Raw genomic sequence first — 20,577 nt, 5'->3', positions numbered from 1 at the left:
TAAATACAAAAGGGAGCCTTATTATGAAGTGCAAAACATGTTTTTATTTATTAATAATTAATAAACATTTGCAAATACAAACTGGAGCCTTATTGTAAAGTGTAAAACATGTTTTTATTTATTAATGATTAATAAACATTTATAAATACAAACTGGAGCCTTATTGTAAAGTGTAAAACATGTTTTTATTTATTAATGATTAATAAACATTTGTAAATACAAACTGGAGCCTTATTGTAAAGTGTAAAACATGTTTTTATTTATTAATGATTAATAAACATTTATAAATACAAACTGGAGCCTTATTGTAGAGTGTAAAACATATCTTTATTCATTAATGACTAATAAACATTTATAAATACCAAAAATTTGTCTTAAATGTTTAAATTTGTTAAACTTCAGAGTTACACTAAATGCTTAAAATATTTGTACAAACTATGTACTGTCAAAAATGGTCATGTATTGTAAGTGTAGCACATTTAACATCCAAACTCATCAAACACACCAAATACCCCCCTCCCTAAAAAAACTGTTGTAGAAGAGATTCAGGTTAAACTGGGAATGATTTCCATATGTCCTTGAATAAGCGTCCCAGTGGTCCATCAGGATGTTTTGAACCAAGCCAAGATGACCATTCGAGAACTTTAAGATGTTCCTCCAACAACATCTCTGTACGATTTCCTCTTAGTCTGCGAATATGTCCTTTAATTGTCATCCAAGCTCTTTCAATATGTTGTGTATGACTGCCCGATTGAGGATCAACAAACCACCTGCTGATATTTACTGTGTAATGTTTGTACCCCATGTTTGTCAAGACATTCTTGTAGGCTCTCCACTCATCACTGATAATGGCACTACCCGACTTAACATGCTGTCTGATCAGAGGAACAAGGTGACGCCTCGTTCGTTTCTCTACAAGTTTTAACACGAGCCTTCGCCTTTTGTCTTTCACTCCCATCAGTCCAAAGACCCATTTCTTTCTTTTCCAAGCATTTCCGAAGCGTCCACGTGCATACTGAAAATTAAAAAAGATTAAGGTTAAACAGAACATTTACAAAGTATATTCTTAAATGCAGTTTGCATCTTAACATTTTAATTGTATTGCTGTTATTAAAGTAAATTGTATTTAAACTTTATTAACAGCATGACAAAGATGTTGAATAAAAAAGCTGTTTTCTGTCATTCATTTCCTTTATGGATTGATTGTCTACTTTTACAAACTTTAATTTAGTTAAATTCTGACTCAAGTGATTCAAATCATCATAGTAATTGATATAATAATATGTTTATTAACAGATTGTTTTTGTTTGGTTGTAACAGTTTTACTATATTGATTCTTAAATGTAATGGTAAAAACTTAAAACTTATATGTTTAGGGGACATGTTCAGATCTGGACTGATAATAACAGAGTGGTCTGAGAGTTTACAACCTTTCGCTGATGACGGAGACAGCTTTCATCCATAACCACAAATTCTTTGTGACCACCAAGACAGTGCCCTTTATTTACTCTGTGTCTTTCCATTGCACCGATGCAGACATGTCGAATACGCTTTGCCATGGCACTTAATGTTTTGGAGCTGCCAGCCACATCATCATCAATCATATCTATCTGCCTGAGCCAGAGCCCTTGTGAAAATCTGCGACAGAAATGAAAACCAGTCAAAACTCACTGAGGCCCTAATATTAACTACTATTCCTGTTGACATTTATACACACAGGCTACCTGTAGATGAACTTCATCCAACTGAAAAGAGAAGATTTTGATTTCTCAAAGAGGGAGCCAGTTCTAATTGTTCTGGAGACTTTTCTATGACTTGCTCTTTTGCAGCACCTGAGAACAAACCAAAAAGTGAGGTAAATAAATGAACCTATAAACATTATCACAAAATTATATTAAAAAACAAATAAATATTGAGATAAAGTTAGCACTGTGTCTTGCTTTTAAAATTTGAAGGGCTGTTGCTCTATCCCTGGCCTTCCTGAATGAGCCGAAAGCCACGCCTCCTAACGTGCACATGCAGAGAAAGCCGAGTCAAGCGAGAGAACATCTGAAATGCAGTGCTATTGGCCAATGTGGTAGGCTTGCAGAAATTATTAGTTTAGCTGTAAAGCCAGGGGAGGGACTTAGGAGAAAAATAAAGTATAAAAGATTACATTTTCTCATAGAACAAGGTCAGATGGTCAAAATTATTTTAACAATTCCAACTTACGTACCCTGCCTTTAATATCAGAATGTGATGTTAAATGTTCTACATTATCATGCATTCATACCACATAAATTGGTCTTTTTTGACCACAGATATCATTTTCATCTTATGGTGGCAAACAGGGCATCTCAGCTTCTTCTTTAGAAGGTGTTTCTTTTGCAGCCATTTAATCAGCCTCAGAGTCTTCTTTTTAGTTTGTTTTCCCTCTGTATGAGTGTGCAACTTCATCCCAAGAGGCATTCTAGTAGGAAAAATTATAGATTTATTTAATTATATTATTACACTGAAATACTGGTATCTTCAGAATGTCATTGGTAAAAAAAAAAGGTCACTGATATAGCAACAGATCAAGTATTTGTATAATTCTCGAAGCATCCTTTGAAAAGTCAAGGAAAAATGTAAAACCATTAATTTGACCAAAAAATTCAAACACACGCAAAAAAAAAAAATCAAGATTTAAACATTTCTAGTTCCAGTTTATTTAACTTACTTAAAAAACACAGCACATACTGTATTGCCTCTGCAACCTATTGTATATAACAATATAACCTGTGTTGTTTTTTTCTTTTTACAATACACAGCTCAACAGGAAGTAACACTTGCTAAATAAAAACCTGAATTTATAATTATGTTGACGTACTAAGAATGACCAAAAAAAGAAAGATAAATGGGTTTTTAATAAATATAACGTTAATTATCATTATTTATGACTACTCTTCCCTGCAAGCAAACTTGTAAATGCTAATAATTTTCAAAGAAAAATGTAAAAATGGCTAACACAACAGGAACAAGAATATTTAGTTAAGTTAATACATAACATGCTACATTTACACAAAACATTTTCATTCTTAAAACTGATTTTTCTTCATCAGCTAAAGTAATATTTAAAACTGACTTATAATTAAAAGAACAGCCCTGCATACAAAAAATAAAACAATTTGCTCACCTCTTATAGTGCCTTGGACTCAGTTATGAAGCGTTTCCCGCTGGATTTTTAGGTTGCATATGAAAACTAGCCACCGTTGCGCCAAAGGGAATAAAACGAAAATTAACCATACAGAGATGAGCTTAGTGCAAACATCCAATCACAGTAAATCTTAACACGGAAGTCCCTCCCATCGGTGTGCGTCGGAGCTCAGGCTGATCCACCAGTCAAGCCGACACGGACTGACGCTAGCTAGCTACGGCAGCGCCATGGATGGACCTGAAGAGAAAGATTCCTGTTCCACTGCGACACCTGCGGTCAGCACGCGTTCAAAGAAAAACAAAAAGCAGCGACTGGATAACGTTAACACTAAACCAACGCTGTCAACAGAGAAACGTGATAGTGAGTAATGTTTTAATGCTAACAACGAACCATTTAGCTGCTACATTGCCTAGCTACTCTGTTACTATTAATTATTTCGAAAGTGAAACCTCACAAAGTTTTATAGTTTTTAATAGTTAGCTTATGTATATACATTTATATCATTATAAATAACCCCAGTGTGGTAACATGGAGGAATAATTTATTTTGTTCTGGAAGTGTCAGCTCTACAACAGGTGTTTGTGTCAGAACTTTTTTTTTACATTTGTATTGTTACCATTTAAAGTAGATATTTTTGTTTCTGCTGTCATTTAGTTTGCCTAGTTTAGATTAGAGATTCTGCTACTGTTGTTAATGTGTGTCTAAATTTTGTTTTTTTAGATACTTCTTCTGGCCTTGCCCCTACTGCAACTGTGCTTCTTAATAAGGAGAGACAGGAAGTTGCTTTTCTTAAGGAGAAACTGGAGTGGCAAAAGATGAGGATTGAAGAACTGGAAGGAGAGAGGGATTTCCTCCGAAGTCAGCTATCATCTCTGTCAAGTATGACACTAAACTAGTTTCATAAACATTGTTTAATTTTAGATTATTGTGATAAACATCAGATAATGTATAAATATACATGAAGATCCCTTATTGTCACTGTGTTGATAAAAAAAATAGTTACCCTTTGGTGTTATGCCAGTTAAATCTTAAAAATAACTTGTTCTAATTGGGTCTAAACCTATTGATTAATTAATTGGCATGTATTATGCCATTACCTAGTATCTGTTTAGTATCTGTTTTCTTACAGTTGTCTGTGCTCTCACAAATAAATACATTTTCATTTACATACTTTAATAATTAATTTAAAATACACATTTCGACATCAAAGTGTTCATTTAGATGGTTTGTAGTTGTGTCACTTTATCGCTTAGTACCAGCAACTTAGTTTTCCCCTTTTTCTCCTTTAAACACCACGGTAATAGGTAATTACTGCCAATTATTGACATTTAATGTTGTATTGGACAACAACACTCAGTCATTATACTATTTTATTATTCCATAGTCTACAAAAATTAGATTTGCCCAGCCACGTGTATATTTATTTATATTTATTTCACTCAGAAGGGTGCATCGTTCTCATTCTGTCAAAGCACATAAGCTGACAAAATCATCCATTGTGTAATGAAATGAAATTGGCAGCTACTTTGCATGTTTGTTTCACTCTGTGTTACCTGATATGTGTTAAAAAAAAATTCTAAATTCATCCATTTTTTTCTGCAGCGCAACCTAAAGACGAACCATTAAATGATACGTTTATCAACAATCCTTCTGAAAACTTGGATTCATCTCCTACATCTTCATCTGCATCATCTGAGTGGTCATCCTCATCCTCATCTTCACCCCCAAAGAAGCAAAAACGCAAATTCAAAAACAAGCATTCAAAAGCCAAGAAATACAAGAAGGAGGAAAAGAAGTTCCGGCAGCGTGGTGAGCAAAATACTTGTACAGAAGATATGTAGCCTGGCCTGCCAGACTCCTCCTCTGTTGAATTCTGCACAGAGAAAGAGTCTGGTAACTCTCCTATGTAAATAACCCCACCCCCCTGAAAATGCTAACCAAACCAATCATCACTGAGCAGCGTATGTCACACACACAGTGAAGCTCAATTTCTCATAAACAATTATGTCTGAAGCGGAGTTCACCACGGCTCTTTCCTCTGTTGCAAATGACTTGGACATGTCTTTGAAACCACAACAAGAACCGCTAAAAATCTTTCTTCTAAAGAAAGATGTTTGCGCCATTACCAGGCTCCATTTTTTACTACAGCTAACAAACTACAGCGTCACATGGTACAGTTGGCATTTCCACCTTTTTTTTTTTTTGATTGGTTATTTTTGAGCTGGCTAATCCCGCCCCTCATGTGCCTCTCTGCCTGTGAGTTACCAGACTCTCTGTGCAGAAGTCTAGTCTGGCAGGCCAGGCTAGAAGATATGTTCTTTGGAGATAAAATTGCCATTTAAATATTTTCTTCAAACTACATTGTATTTGACACCAAACTTGAATATAAGGTTTGGACTGATGCACATTTTTAGAGATGCATACACACACACACACACGTATATGCATGTGTGTGTAAATTATAGTAACAGATTGTATTGTGTGCCATGAGCATTTGTTTCTAACAGTTTTCTTTGTTTTAATTTGATTCTCAGTCCGAACACCAAGTGAGATTGTGCAGAGATACAAGTCCCTCAAGACATTTCCAAAGATGAAGACCTTGTCCAAAGCTTTTCAGAAGCATGGGATTGACAGAAACACAGTTGTGTCCACAGCATCAGTTGCTGAGCTCGCTATCGCAGCTCCTCTTGTTTACCAGGAGCTGATCTCCAACAAGCCCAGTGGAGAGACGGTACTCCATTTTGCTAAGCGATGTGAGGAAGAGATTCAAAGCAATGATGAAGTGAAAAACAAAATAGAAAGCATGAAGGCTGATGGTACTTTGCTTCCAATTCGAAGAGGCAAGTCTGTCTGAAAGCCTACCCAGTTATCTGAGTTGTTCTGTTTCAGCATATTTAGCTATAGAACAGATGTGTGTGAAACTGGTAATTTTTTAACGATCTGTTCAGTTATGTGTTGAGTTTCCACACAACAAAGATTTTTCTTGTCATTTTTGTTTTGAAGGTTTTGTGTGTTCTAAGTGTAACCAAAACAACTGCACTTGTTAAGAGAGTATTGTCTAATGTTATAAGGCAGCTTGTTATACTTTTCATAGTAAGGCCCCTAGTCTTCAAAAAGTTTACTGGTTATAAATAAATGTTAACTAGTTTCATACTAAAAAAGTTTCATTTTACATTCAAAAATGTTTAAGAGTCATTAATAAACACTGATATGTTTTATACTTTACAATAAGGCTCCCTTTTGTAATTATAAATGTTTATTAACTATTAATAAATAAAGACATATTTTACACTTTACAATAAGGCTCCAGTTTGCATTTATAAATGTTTATTAATCATTAATAAATAAAGACATGTTTTACACTTTACAATAAGGCTCCCTTTTGTAATTATAAATGTTTATTAACTATTAATAAAGACATATTTTACACTTTACAATAAGGCTCCAGTTTGTATTTATAAATGGTTATTAATCATTAATAAATAGACATATTTTACACTTTACAATAAGGCTCCAGTTTGCATTTATAAATGTTTATTAATCATTAATATATAAAGACATGTTTTACACTTCACAATAAGGCTCCCTTTTGTAATTATAAATGTTGATTAACTATTAATAAATAAAGACATATTTTATACTTTACAATAAGCCTCCCTTTAATCATTGTAAGTATTTATAATGCAGTTACAAGGTACATTATTTGTTGCCCAAAACCTTGTTTACAAATGCTAATAGTGCTTAAAAGGTAGTTTCTTAGTTTGAAATGTTTAATATATGAAGTCTAGATAAAGTACATAAGTCAACAGATTTGGTTCACTATTTGGCAAGAAACTAGTAAGTTTAGTGTCTTTTTCCACCCTTAATTAATGCATAATAGATATTTATTAGTCATATATAAGGCATTATAGATTGATTAATAAGACATTTATAAACCATTTATTAGCCATTTATAAGGGGAGCCTTATTGTAAAGTGGTACCAAACTAGCATATAACAAACAAGTCCCAACCTGCACAATTCAAACAGTTTTTTGGCTGCCAGTTGTTGGTTTCATAATGTGTGATTACATGGATGGCTGAGTTTATGCATCATCTGACAGTCAGCTAGCAAGTCTTTTCTTAGGTGCTTGAGTTGTTTCCAAGTCAGTCTAATTCCAGGCGTTACTTTAGGATTTTAAGTAAATCTTTGGGTTTGCATCTATGTGTGTTTTACTCATTCACCATGGGATTTTTTCCCATTGTCAGATTTTTGGCTTGTGTAATTTTTCTAGCGTTTATATGTTAGGGGTCAAACGTTAAAATAAAGACTTGTCAAAGTGCCAAATTACAGCCAACTTGCCCAAAAACTGGCTTACTTTGAGAGGCTTGAATGGGCTATTCCATTTTTATATCATGCAGATTACGTGAACGTTTGACCCCAGCAAACATCTGAGAGTGCATCAAAGCCCAGTTAGGTGTCTACAGCTGTGTAAACAAGCAGATGGAGAAAGTCATTCCTCCCAAATCCAAGATTAACAACAATTTGGGGAAAATCCCTGGCCAGACTACTGAGACGAGTCAGTGGCTGTGTTACCGATGGTTAAAATGATGACACCCCCAGTCTCAACTACATTAACACAGAGAAGCATTAAGCCTGTGGCTGGGAGATGTAGAACTTGTGATGTATAAGAACTGGATTCTCGATTGGAAAATCTAATTTGGATAATTTTCTTTACAAACTGATAAATTTCACATCATAAAGGAATTTAAATAATCAAATTACACCAAGCACAGTGTTGTAAATCAGTATTTGTCTTTTAGTTTGGGATATTTTGTTTGTGTCTGACTTGAAGCACAGTATCTGAGCAACATGTGGTTTAGCAGAGACCCTGTGTGTGGCATCACGTCTCCCTAGCCCCTTCATTCACACTCGGCATGTGCACACCGGCAGAAGTGTAAACAAACATTTTTGCAGAACTCTTACTCCATCTGTGAGAGTGATGTAAATGAATGAGAGCTCATTAAAAATTGTCAACACAGTGGATTTAGTAGGACTTTAAAGAATAAACTTTGGGTGGACTTGGGTGAGTTTCATGGCTCCCTGCAGAACTAAAGACACCCAGAGTGTCAACACTCAAGCTTACAAGCTGTGGTCACAAACAAACAAATTATGCTGCAAGTAATTTATTTTCTTTTGGAAAACTAAAAATGTCCATCCATCCATCCATTTTCATCCGCTTATCCTGAGTCGGATCGCGGGGCAGTAGCCTAAGGCGAGAGGCCCAGACTTCCCTCTCCCCAGCCACTTGGGCCAGCTCCTCTGGGGGAATCCCAAGGCGTTCCCTGGCCAGGTGAGAGACATAGTCCCGCCACTGTGTCCTGGGTCTACCTTTAGGTCTCTTCCCGGTTGGACGTGCCCAGAAAACCTCACCAGGGAGGCGTCCAGGAGGCATCCTGAACAGATGCCCGCCACCTCAACTGGCTCCTCTCAATGTGGAGGAGCAGCTGGTCTACTCCGAACCCCTCCCGAATGACCGAGCTTCTCACCCTATCTCTAAGGGAGAGCCCAGCCACTCTTCAGAGAAAACTTTTTTCGGCCGCTTGTATCCGCGATCTCGTTCTTTCGGTCACTACCCAAAGCTCATGACCATAGGTGAGGGTAGGAACATAGATCGACCGGTAAATCGAGAGCTTCACCTTCTGACTCAGCTCTCTCTTCTCCACGACAGACCGGTACAACACCCGCATCACTGCAGATGCAGCACCAATCCGCCTATCGATGTCACGCACTAGTTTTTCCTCACTCATGAACAAGACCCTGAGATACTTAAACTCCTCCACTTGGGGCAGGACCTCATCCCTGGCACGGAGAAGGCATTCTACCCTTTTCCGAATCAAGACCATGGTCTCAGATTGAGAGGAGCTGATTCTCATCCCAGCTGCTTCACACTCGGCTGCGAACCGCTCCAGCAAAAGCTGAAGATCACATTCTGATGAAGCCAAAAGGACCACATCATCTGCAAAAAGCAGAGACCTGATCCTCAGACCACCAAAACGGATGCCCTCCACTCCTTGGCTGCGCCTAGAAATCCTGTCCATAAAGGTTATGAACAGAATTGATGACAAAGGGCAGCCTTGGCAGAGTCCAACTCTCACTGGGAGCAAGCCCAACTTACTGCCGGCAATGCGGACCAAGCTCTGACACCGGTCATACAGGGACCTAACAGCCCGTATCAGGGGGCCTGGTACCCCATACTCCTGGAGTACCCCCCCCCCCCCCCCCCCCCCTGAGGGATGCGGTCAAACACCTTCTCCAAATCCACAAAACACATGTAGACTGGTTGGGCAAATTCCCACGCACCCTCCAGGATCCCCCTAAGGGTATAGGGCTGGTCCATTGTTCCACGGCCAGGACGAAAACCACATTGCTCCTCCTGAATCTGAGGTTCAACAATCCGACGGAACCTCCTCTCCAGAACACCTTAATAGACCTTACCAGGAAGGCTCAGGAGTGTGATCCCCCTGTAGTTGGAACACACCCTGCGGCCCCCCTTTTTAAATAAGGGGACCACCAGCTCAGTCTGCCAGTCCAGTGGGACTGCCCCCGATGTCCATGCGATATTGCAGTGGCGCGTCAGCCAACACAGCCCCACAACATCCAGAGCCTTAAGGAACTCCGGACGGATCCCATCCACCCCTGGAGTCTTGCCACAGAGAAGCTTTTTAACCACCTCAGTGACCTCAGCACCAGAGATTTGAGAGGCTAACCCAAAGTGCCCAGAATCTGCTTCCTCACTGGAAGACGTGTCTGTGACATTGAGGAGGTATTTGAAGTATTCTGCCCACCAATCCACAGCGTCCTGAGTAGAGGTCAGCAGCACACCGTCCCCACTATAGATAGTGTTGGTAGCCCCCCCCCCCCCCCCCCCCCCCCCGAGGTGCCGGATGGTGGACCAGAATCTCCTCAAAGCCATACGGAAGCCTTGCTCCATGGTCTCACTGAACTCCTCCCATACCCGGGTTTTTACCTTGGCGGCCACTTGAGCTACGTTCCGCTTGGACTGCCGGTACCCGTCAGCTGCCTCTGGAGTCCTACAGGCCAAAAGACCTGATAGGAATCTTTCTTCAGCTTGACAATATCCCTAACTGCTTGTGTCCACCTACGGGTTTGGGGGTTGCCGCCACGACAGGCACCAACGATCCTGCGACCTCAACTCCGGTTGGTGGCCCCCAGACTCTGGAACTCTCTCCCCCTGAGCCTGAGATCAGTGGACTCCTTCAAAAAGCAGCTGAAGACTCACTTGTTCAAGCTGACTGTTGTATGACCTTCTTCACCACTCTCTCTTTATTCTGCTCTCCCCACCTATTCCATCTTCCTCAGGATCCACTGATGTCCCTCTTTCCTATTCACTCTCTCTCTTTCTTAACATTTTTTAATCACAATTGTCTATTTTTGCTTATTTTAAATATATTTTAAAACATTTTCTAAATGCTTTTTTATATTTTTACATTTTTTTGTTTTTGTGAAGCGCCTTGTGATTTTTATCTTGAGAGGCGCTATAGAAATGATACTTTCTTCTTCTTCTTCTCTCAATCCTAAAGAAAAACTGCTACCTGGCTTCATATATTTTCACCTCATGGGTTACCTTTGAACTGCAGTTCAAAAAGATCTACCGACCGCAAAATTAGCGGAGTGTGCGCGGCGTGCTGGCTGCACCAGTGAGGTGAAGTCACCAGGGGCCAAAACAAGGGATGCGCTCCGCAGCAGTGAAGTGCATAAGACACAAATAAATAACAGAAAGTATAAAAGGATATGAGCCGGCATGAATGACCATGTGTTAAATATGTTTTTTGAGGTGGCAACTCTTTGAGAATATTACTGTGGCCATGCTCAGTACGCAGCTGTCTGGAGTGCATCAACAATCAGAGCTCTGCACCTCTCAGCTCAAAATAAACCCCGGAGAGTCCACATAAAGTAATTTAAGTACAACCAGGATCTTTTTCGGGCTCCCCCTGGGTGTCCCCCTTGTTCTGGCAAGATCCGGCTCAACCCCTGGTTTTACTACAATTTAAATGAAAAGTAGTGATATGTGTTTCAGCAATGCCAGTCACGTACTGTGAGAAAAGTTTATAATTAGCATGACTACAAATCAGACGTCAGTATGCCGCATATTTGACGTTACCACAAAATATCCTCTCCCCTAGCATAGCTGCTACTTACCACATGGCCAGATTCATGGTGTTTCTTTCCTCCTGAAGAAGGATTTGAAGTTCGCTTATTTAACAGCCATTTTCCCTTTGTTTTTCTCTGTGTTTGGTTTGATGACATCACTTTTGTGATGCGCATTTGTATTCCTGGATTTATTTTCACACAAAATAACGTTTACCCCTGTTAAAAAATAAGCGCTTTCTTGGTATCAAAATGTGTCTTTAAAATTCACGGACATCATATGTGAAATCCATGGCAAGCGGGATTAGAAAATAGCGTTTTTAGCCTCATTAACTTGCATTCATTGTTTTCGTTCTTCTGGGGAACCATGGTCTGGATGTAGATTTATATCAAAATTTTAGTGTTAAAATTGCTCAAATGACTTTATTTTATTGCTGTAACTCATTTTTTAAACTTTCCCTGTGCTTAAAAATGTCAATGCAAATTGTTACAACAATTTCATTGAGTATAAGCAACCTATTTCATTTAAGTCAGAATAACTTGGACATGACAACTCCAGTTTTACAGTCAAAAAAAGTGTTTATTTATTTTAACCTTTGTATTAATATTTTTATTGCAATCAAGCACTAATATTAGAAGAAGGACATAGTTGCAGATGTGATCATTGCTAAAGCCCAGTCTAAATATCCAGTTTCAGTGCAAAGTGTCAGCACAGTACAGAAACCATCTCATCATCCCATCACTCAATCAACTAGTGAAAAATATACTTACTTAACTTAAACTATAATGTACTTTAGTACTACTGGAATACATTTTAAATGTAAACAGCGTGATTAACCGGAACATTTTGTGTTTCTAATATTTCTGTTAGCCCTTTCCTCTTCTCCAGCCCACCTTCCTTGTTTATATTCTTACTCGTCTCACCTTTTCATTCACTGTCTTCTATTAAATGTACGGTAACTGTACAGAATAAAGTGTAAAGAGCAAAACTTGCAAAGTGTGTATGTACACTCAACATTTCCTGCTGAATAATTGGACAGCTTAACTCTTCTCATTTTTAGTACAGCAGTTTCCTTCAGACATAACCTGAGATATTAACTTTTACTAAACTTCAAGTCCATTTCAGGTGTAAACTTAGTGTACTTTAGGTAAACCTTAAAAACATTTAAACACAGTGTGTTAACAAATTACATTTCCTGCTCAAATAGTGGACAGTCTTCAGATATTTTACAACAGCAGTTTACTTTTCAGAGACATTACTTTCGGGCTTGCTTTCATGCTATCCAGCTCAAGAAATACCTTTTGAAACACTTCTAAGGTGTTTTTAGTTCCTTTGGGTAGCTGAGATTGAGTGAGTAGATCAGTCCCATTAGCAAGGCACAGGCTCTGGGTACGTCTACTTCTTCCAGGACTTCTGTTCCCTTAATTACAATCCGGGTGCTGGCTAGATCAGATGAGGCACCTCTGGTTACAATGATTTTCAACACTTCGTTGGTGAGATCCCCATCAACCTTGCATAAATAGGTCAGAATTAAGATCAGAATTAAAAACACAAAAAACTGTTAAAAACAAGACTTACAAAAGTATAGCTTTTCTGTGTCAGATTTACCCACCAACTGCTCTTTAGATTCTCCTCCTTTTCTCCAAGGTACACCACCAATCTATGGATTAAAACCTCTCTCCTCATTTCCACAGAATCATCCTGTGAATAAGATGACAAAAATATTAACGTATTCCTATATGAGGAAGGGTTTCTAATCAGGGTTCTTCTCATAATACTTTACCCCATTTCCATGACTATTTAAGTAGTTTAAAGGGGAGCTGCTGTTATTTTTAACCTGGACCTTATTTCTAGCATGCAAAACGTTCATTTACTCATCCAGACAACTTTGGTGCTATCGGAGTCTTCCGGGAGATTTTCCCCATAAGTGTATTTCCATATAATGAGATAATAAGTAATGCAAACGGCCTCTAAATAAGGCATTATCTGACACAAAATGCCTTCATTTTACTAATGTTTTGGTATAAATCGCTAGCGCTACTCACCTGATAGTTCGGAGCATTGATGTTATTATCCAGGATGTTTTACAGTCGTTTAGTACAACCAGCAGGCGCTTTACTGTCAATAGCCGGCGCTTTCAGTGGTGTCATGGCCATGCGCCATCTTAGTTGTTATATGAGCAGCATTTGTACATTTTCCTATAATTCCGTAATCAACCGTCACAGAGCACAGAGTGAAATTTCTGCTCAAACTACAACTAAGATGGCGGGCGATCGTGATGCCACTGAAAGCCCTGGCCGCTAAACCAACCTATATATATCTCAAAAAACTCAGACAGCACTAAAGTTGTCTGGATGAGTAAATAAACATTTAGCATTTTAGAAATAATGGCCAAGTTGCAAAAAACTGCAGTTCCCTTATTAATAAAAGGCAATAATGAGGTTTTTGCTCCAGGAGGAGAGGAAGAGGAGAAAATTGGGGGAGATGAGGAGCATGATGACAAATAAGAAGGGAAAGACAGTAAAATGGGAGAAAATGGAGGAAGGGGCCAGGACAAGATGGAAGAGGAGAAGACAAGGACAGGTGAAAGAGAGAGGTTTAGAGAAGCGTGGAGAAGAGGAGGAAGAAGAAGAGTATAATCCAATGAGACATTAAAAAGGAGATTAAGACATTACCAGAAAACAGATTTGTTTATGACTTGTTTCAAGTGCAGTTTCACAAATTTCAAGCAAAATCTGCCAGTGAAATAAGATTTTTTTTCCTCGTTACAAACCCTTGTTCCACTGGCAGTTTTTTTCTGTTTGATCCAAGTGACTTGAAAATAGCTTGAAATAAGTGAACCTAACTTGGAAACAAGTAAAAAACAACTTACTTTTAGGTAATGTCTCAATGTTTAAAGTAATGAGAGATTTTGACTAGAAAAATATTAAATATTCTCTGTTTGATTTTGAGTTCTTGCAGTGAAGCGTGAGAAAAAAGGGGGGAATGAGTAGAAGAGGAGTGAGGTAACGGAAGAGGATTAGGGAAGCAGCAGAAAAGGAACCGGACAGAGGAGAAGTAGAAGAGGAAGAAAAGACAAGAAGGAGGAGCAGTGGAAAGAAAAAGAAACAGAAAAAGGGGGATTTTCTATTTTATTTGAATCACATTGCAGCATCTTCATTATGCGCCAAATAGGCACTCTTGCAGCCCCTCCTCTTGAGGACACAAATGACATTATTTTTGGGGTGTACTTGTCCAGTTTTGCCATAAATGTTGCCTCCAAGTTCACTGTAGTGATTCTTCTGAATTCTTCGTTTGCCTGTATAGAAATAAAAGGAAGGAAAATAAGTTGTTTTTGTTGTTAATCTATTAATTTTGTTATCAATTCCAATACAGCGCATAATGAAAACCATTATGAAAAAAATGTTTACCTAAACTGCATCAAAAAGAGCAGGCCATCGGTTTTTTTAGTCTGTGACTGGTGGTGCCTCATTAACCACTTCCTGCCTGCAAATTGAGAACGTGGTGCAGCAGTATTATAGAAATAACTTGCCTATATGCTGTTATTTAAATTTTTGATATTGTTGTTGGGAAATCTTGCAACCAGTTTGTCCTTTTCTGAAAAAGAAAAATACAGTTAAAACCAACTCAAATTTTTTTTTATTCTGCCTATTGGCTTTAACATTACTGTTAAATATACATAAAATAATTATCTTAATTTAACTTAAACAAGCAAACAGCAAACTATTCCATACCATTTTACAGTTCCTCAAGTTATTTATAGCTATTTTTAAAATAATTATTTACAAGTTCCATCAGTTATTGTAATAAATGTCCCGGACATTTTGTGTGTGCCATCCCTCTTCCTGCTTTCACAGCGATCGTAGGTGCGCTGCAACCCACACACGTGCGCACACACCCTCTCCCAGTCTCACAGCAATCACTCTACCGGTGTGTGCGTGTGCAGCGCGCGTACATTTTTTCTGTTTTTTTAGTGGCTCGGGAGCCTGCGGGTACAGTGTGTATCTCTGAGACCCGTTTCGTTTGCGAACGACAATTCACTACATGGTCCGGAGTGCTGGCTGAGTGTTTTGCTAACCTGTAGGAAACATCAACGACAGTTTTCCATAAAGTAGCTAAGGGTTACCAGAAATGTTGCTGGGTTGTTCGCTAGCTACTTTCAGAAAAAGGTCAAAGAAGAGGATCAGAAAAGTTAGAAATAGCGACAAAGTCACTAGGAGGTGCGCTCGATTTGTAACTCAGAGTAATCCACGAGGGAGGAGCAAATAACCGGCTTGTTTCGTTTTTAATAATCGTTCAAAACTCAGATTGTAATTGTGATTAAAATTCCATTTATTGAGCAGCCCTACTGGAGGTGTGAAAAGTAATGAAAATGCGGGACTGTTCTGCACAAAGCGGGTTATCTGGTCCTTCCTCCTTGGCGAGCTAAAGACTGCTAACGGCTAGCACTTTTCCACAACATTTCCTCACTAATGTCAGCTAAAATAGATGTCTGCAAAAAGTAGAACTAAAGATTAATTTCCACAGCAGTTCTAGAACTGCAAGTTTCAGCACCTTGGAGCCGATTCTAATGCACTTATAAGTTAGCTAAGTTACTTTGAAGACATTAGCTAGCTAACTGATAGCTTAAAGCCGAGGACAAAGCAGTCTGCTTTCTAATTTAATGCTGTGTAATTGAGCGCTGATAGTTACTTGCTATTGCACATAAAATTAAGAAAATAAAGAAAAACATATTTACTTACCAATTAAAGTTAATCCAACCTTGACCTTCTTTGGTGTCTTTCCCTCTCTTTGCTGCTGGAGTCTGGCAGCATAAAATGGCCGTTGGTTTCATTTCATTCTTTGGTTTCACTCCTTGCACACGTGATGTGAAAGGCTGCTGCAACAACTTAATATTATAATACAATATTAAGTTTCAATAACTTATTACTCTTTGTTAAGTGAAGGCAGAAATGCTTATCCAAAATCACTGAATTTCTGAGTTAAGACAGCTTTCACTAGTTTTAGTTTTGTTCAACTTCTTTTCAACTTAACAAACAATGGACATGTAACAATTTCTAATTTTTATGCAGAAAATTTTTCTTGTTTTTAAGTCCTAATAACTAACCTCCTGAATCATTTCTTAGAGTGTACGTACCGAACTGAGATTATAGGTGCACCGTTTTCCCCCTACCATTCCTCGTCTGTACAGTGGTGGGGTAGAGCTGATGTGATGTATGAGTTCTATTTTAGCAGTGACAGTATGTATGTTCGTGTTTTTGGTTTCTTACAGGAGGAGTGCTTTCTTAACCTGGAGGCTCCCATCAGTCGGGTCTGTGGTTATGACACCCCCTTCCCTCACATCTTTGAGCCCTTCTACATCCCTGACAAGTGGAAGTGCTTTGATGCAATAAAGAAGATGATCCACTTCTGAAAATGCAAGCAGGTAGAGAAGATCTGTTGGCTTCTTTTAACATATATTTATTGCATAGCAATTAATTGCTATTTTACTTAGAGCCTGTTGCCAGTTTCCCTATAGTCTGTGTAATTTATTCTAGTGGTTTTAGTGATTTCAATGACAGATTGATTTAACCTAAAGCTGGTCGAATAATTTAATTTGAATCTCAATTATGATCTGGGATTTCAACAGTCTAATAAGAGATTATTTGTTTCTCCTTCACTTTTTACTCTTGCGCTGCTCCGAGTTGTAAACTGAGCTCACTTCCCACACAGCAGCACCAACTTAGTGTCTTTGTCACTATTTCCAACGGCATGTTAATTACTTTCTTTTCCTAAGAGTGCCTAGGCAACCAGCTAGTGATGGAGTTGCCATTGTTATTGTTCAATAAGTGTGTGTTAACATTAATTAAAGATTGTGTTAAATAATCGAGATCTTATATTCAATCAAAATAATCCTGGTTTTCATTTTTGTCATAATGGAGTAAGAATTAAACAAGGCCAAAATAGTTTTAATCCGTACTACTTGACCTAGTAGAGTTCGTTAATTACTTGGCACATACAGACATAGAAAAGCTGTTTGTTAAAAGGTTAGATTTTATCACGTTATTTTAGTTTCAAAATGTCTCTATTTTCTATATGTTTGTGTACTTTTAGCATGATTACTGTCAAAAATTTACTGTTCAATGTAATTTTATTTTGTTGTGTAACTAACTGTAGCTAGTTTGTTATTTAATTTTATTCTGTTGATAATGTTTGTGTGTCCAAAGTAGAGACAGGTTAAAAATGAGGAACTCTTGTAAATCACATCAGTTGCATTCAGTTTATTGAAGCTGTGTTCAGCTGTACCAGCATTCCTCAAATACATTTCATTTATTTATATAATATTGATGATATTGAGGAGAGTGTTCCTAGGTATTCTGTGTACAAAAGTTAAGGATTTTAGGTTCCTGTGACATTTTTCTACTCTTGGATTCACATCTGTATTTAGGCACACTGAACTGTAACCAGAGCACCCAGTACTGATTCTAGTGACAACTGTCACCAGGTCATGCAAGTTATGGAAATGCCTGTGAAGTTCTGTAAAGTCATAATGTGTATCTGATACCGTATGCCAGATCTGTCTTTTATTATTTGCAGGAATAATGACATTCATTAACTTGGGACAGTCGCAGAGCCACATTGTTTTAGAATTCCTTTTTAATTGTCTCTGTCATTTTGAGTTATTGCTGTTGAACTGCTGGCTTCCCAAAAAGAATGACGCATTTATTAGATACTTAATTGAATCCAACACATGTCACCTCTCATCATCACTGTTCAGCTCAGTCCAGCTCTACGTTTTCCTCATCTGTCGTCCACCATCGAGTGCCAAGTTCTTCACTTGTTGAACCATATCTCCTTCTGCAGGGCCAACTGCGGGTCAACCTCAACTCCACACTCTCCCCACATCTATTCTTCATTCATCCAGCTAGTGGAGGGCTTCCAGAAAAATGCTTTGTTGACCATCCAGTCAGAAAGCAGTATCCAGATGGCATCCATGTCCCTCACTCTGAAAGACTGTTACCATATCTCCAGATTGGAGAGCCGTGTTCTTCTGGAAGGGAGAGGTGATCGACTTTTATCAGTGGTGAAACGTAGCTTCAACTATTCTTGTAATTCACAGAAAGCATTTCCCCCCTCAACAAAGCCTGTATTTTTGTGAGACACTGTTTGGTTGAATTTGTGACTTTCTCCCGGTTTGTGTTAACTTTGGTTAAAAGTGTTCAACCCTTAACATATTGTACTGTTAAAACCTGCAACAATACAACAAAAAATTGTTGAAAATTTGTGTTTTGGTTTATTTTTTAGTGTGTCCAAATGTTTTAGGTTTTTATTTTTTCAAGCAACCTAAAAATAGCATTTTTCAAGTGATTACACGAGTGTCTTAACTTAGGTTAGTGTCATATCTGTAGCAAAGTCTACATCCTTTGTTCAGATGTAAGGATTCATGGAACAAAATCAATCATCTGGCCTTTGTTAAGTCTTCCTGATGAGTAAATGCAATCTCAGTTAAACAGTCTGACATTATTTAACAGAAACAAATGTAACTTGCTGGAAATGATTTGCAGCATTTATAGCAGCTTGAAGTCTGATCCTGTTGATTGGATACAACTAGTAACTGATCATCTTCACTGTGAATCCCTCTAGAAAAATGTCTTTTTTTCTCCAGTTTGCTGTCTGGAGTATACAGATGTATGTTGACACAATGCTTAGAAGGAAAAACAACAGCATTGGTCTGAGCGAAGCAGGTGTTACTGCCCATCATTATGGGAAGGGACGTTATGAAGGTTCAGTTAGTACCACATTCAAACCTTTGCAATTTCCATCATCGGTTACCCATGTTTTTGAGGTACAAAAACATTACAGTAAAAAGATAATTCACAACCAGAAAACATTCAAATAAGTTGGCAATCTCATGCGGTGTGGGTCTCCCAGCAGGTTCGTTCTGAGGTCTGTCGGTGCAATGTTTAAAGGAACCGTAAAAATACCCAAGAACTGCATCTTAGATTCCTCAGGCTTTAGTTAGTGTGTTAAATGGTCTAATTCAGTTCAGTCCAGTTAGAGAAGTGCTGAAGACGTTTGGCATGTTTGGAAGGGTTTCCAAGAGGAGACTTCTCAAAGAAGCAAACGTTGTTATTGCCTAGGCTTACAAAGTTGCGTATAAACAAACCAATAGACCTCTGGAAGAATGTCCTTACAGACGAGATGGAGACATACCTACCCAAAATGCACTGCACAGTGTTTAGTAAAAATGTAGCCTGTCAGAGCAACCACCTCATACCAAGTGTTGTTTCTGGTGGTGCCTTTTCGTTGATCTGACGATTTGAGTTTGATGTGCAGCCACAGATCCTGGACATCTTTCAGCCACAGAGTTGGCCACAAACTCCTCTGATCTCTGTATTTTGGGGTCAATGATGAGGCCATGTGTCTGACAGCTGAATATTGGCTGAAAATGGTTTCAAGATGTCTGTCATATTTATATGAAATGATAATTACTTCAAACTGTTGCTCCTGAACTTGGTTTTTTAAGTTCAGTTATTTCATACAAAATTCTGGATTTGATTTTGTTAAACAATTGAGCGAAGCGTAGTTAACTGTGGTTGTGTTGACCAAATTTTAAGATTTGATGAACAGAATATTTTGATTCTCATTAAAAATAATAAAAGAAACAATTTTAAAAAGTTTATTTTTCTCTAACTGTGCTTTTATTGTCAAAACCTGTCCTTTTCTTCAGGAATGTTGTCAGATAACTTGTTCATCTCTTTTGTAGTCATTGAATCAATCTGACTGACTGTTAACTGCACATATCTTTGAGAATCCCTGAAATATGTAAGACTGCAACAAAAAAACTACAACAAAATAAATGTCCTGTCAGAAATTCTATTTCATTTCAGTTCAGTTCATTTCTATTAGGTCAGTTGACAACAGAAGTTGCCTTAAAACATTTGACAAAAAGCAGCAAATCAAGTTAATAAAGGAACAAGTCTGGATTCAGTTATCAGTTCAGTTGTAATATAAATGCCATTTTTATATAAGCTGGCCTTCATAAAGAAACCAGTATATTTCATGGAACCTTCACTTCAACACAATCTCACTGGGTGACTGTTAAGCCTGACACCGCTGTGCGTATCTCTGACTCAGAAGCTCTGGTGTTGTGCACAGTTAACTCCGGTTGTAGCTAGGTTGCTACCTCCGTTAGCTTAGCTCCCATCTCCACGTTAGCTTTGGGTTAGCTTCAGGTTAGCTTGTAGCTAGTTCGACCGGGTGTCGTCAGT

General features: G+C 38.1%; 3 protein-coding genes across 3 annotated transcripts in view; 2 read left to right on the top strand and 1 right to left on the bottom strand.

Moving 5' to 3' along the window:
• bckdhb (branched chain keto acid dehydrogenase E1 subunit beta) overlaps nucleotides 1-20,185 on the top strand; it is a 156,525-nt gene extending 136,340 nt beyond the window's left edge. The window contains exons 10-11 of the mRNA XM_015949379.3: nucleotides 16,599-16,751; nucleotides 18,170-20,185. Of these exons, the coding sequence (XP_015804865.1) occupies nucleotides 16,599-16,739 (141 nt within the window). The 3' untranslated portion in view covers nucleotides 16,740-16,751; nucleotides 18,170-20,185. The remainder of the gene's footprint in view (nucleotides 1-16,598; nucleotides 16,752-18,169) is intronic.
• LOC129163362 (uncharacterized) lies at nucleotides 551-1,879 on the bottom strand. The gene is made up of 3 exons (XM_054740584.1): nucleotides 1,725-1,879; nucleotides 1,431-1,638; nucleotides 551-1,015 (listed from the first exon to the last, which is right to left on the bottom strand). The coding sequence occupies exons 1-3, from the start codon at nucleotides 1,877-1,879 to the stop codon at nucleotides 551-553; spliced, it is 828 nt and encodes a 275-aa protein (XP_054596559.1).
• Nucleotides 1,987-6,395, top strand: LOC139070118 (coiled-coil domain-containing protein 106-like). The gene is made up of 4 exons (XM_070551780.1): nucleotides 1,987-3,535; nucleotides 3,896-4,054; nucleotides 4,778-4,984; nucleotides 5,710-6,395. The coding sequence occupies exons 1-4, from the start codon at nucleotides 3,403-3,405 to the stop codon at nucleotides 6,027-6,029; spliced, it is 819 nt and encodes a 272-aa protein (XP_070407881.1). The 5' UTR covers nucleotides 1,987-3,402; the 3' UTR covers nucleotides 6,030-6,395.
• Nucleotides 20,186-20,577: the final 392 nt, after the last annotated feature.

Source organism: Nothobranchius furzeri, chromosome 5 (genome assembly GCF_043380555.1).
Source record: "Nothobranchius furzeri strain GRZ-AD chromosome 5, NfurGRZ-RIMD1, whole genome shotgun sequence".
Classification (NCBI taxonomy): Eukaryota; Metazoa; Chordata; class Actinopteri; order Cyprinodontiformes; family Nothobranchiidae; genus Nothobranchius; species Nothobranchius furzeri.
This window is presented reverse-complemented; position numbering and strand designations above follow the sequence as displayed.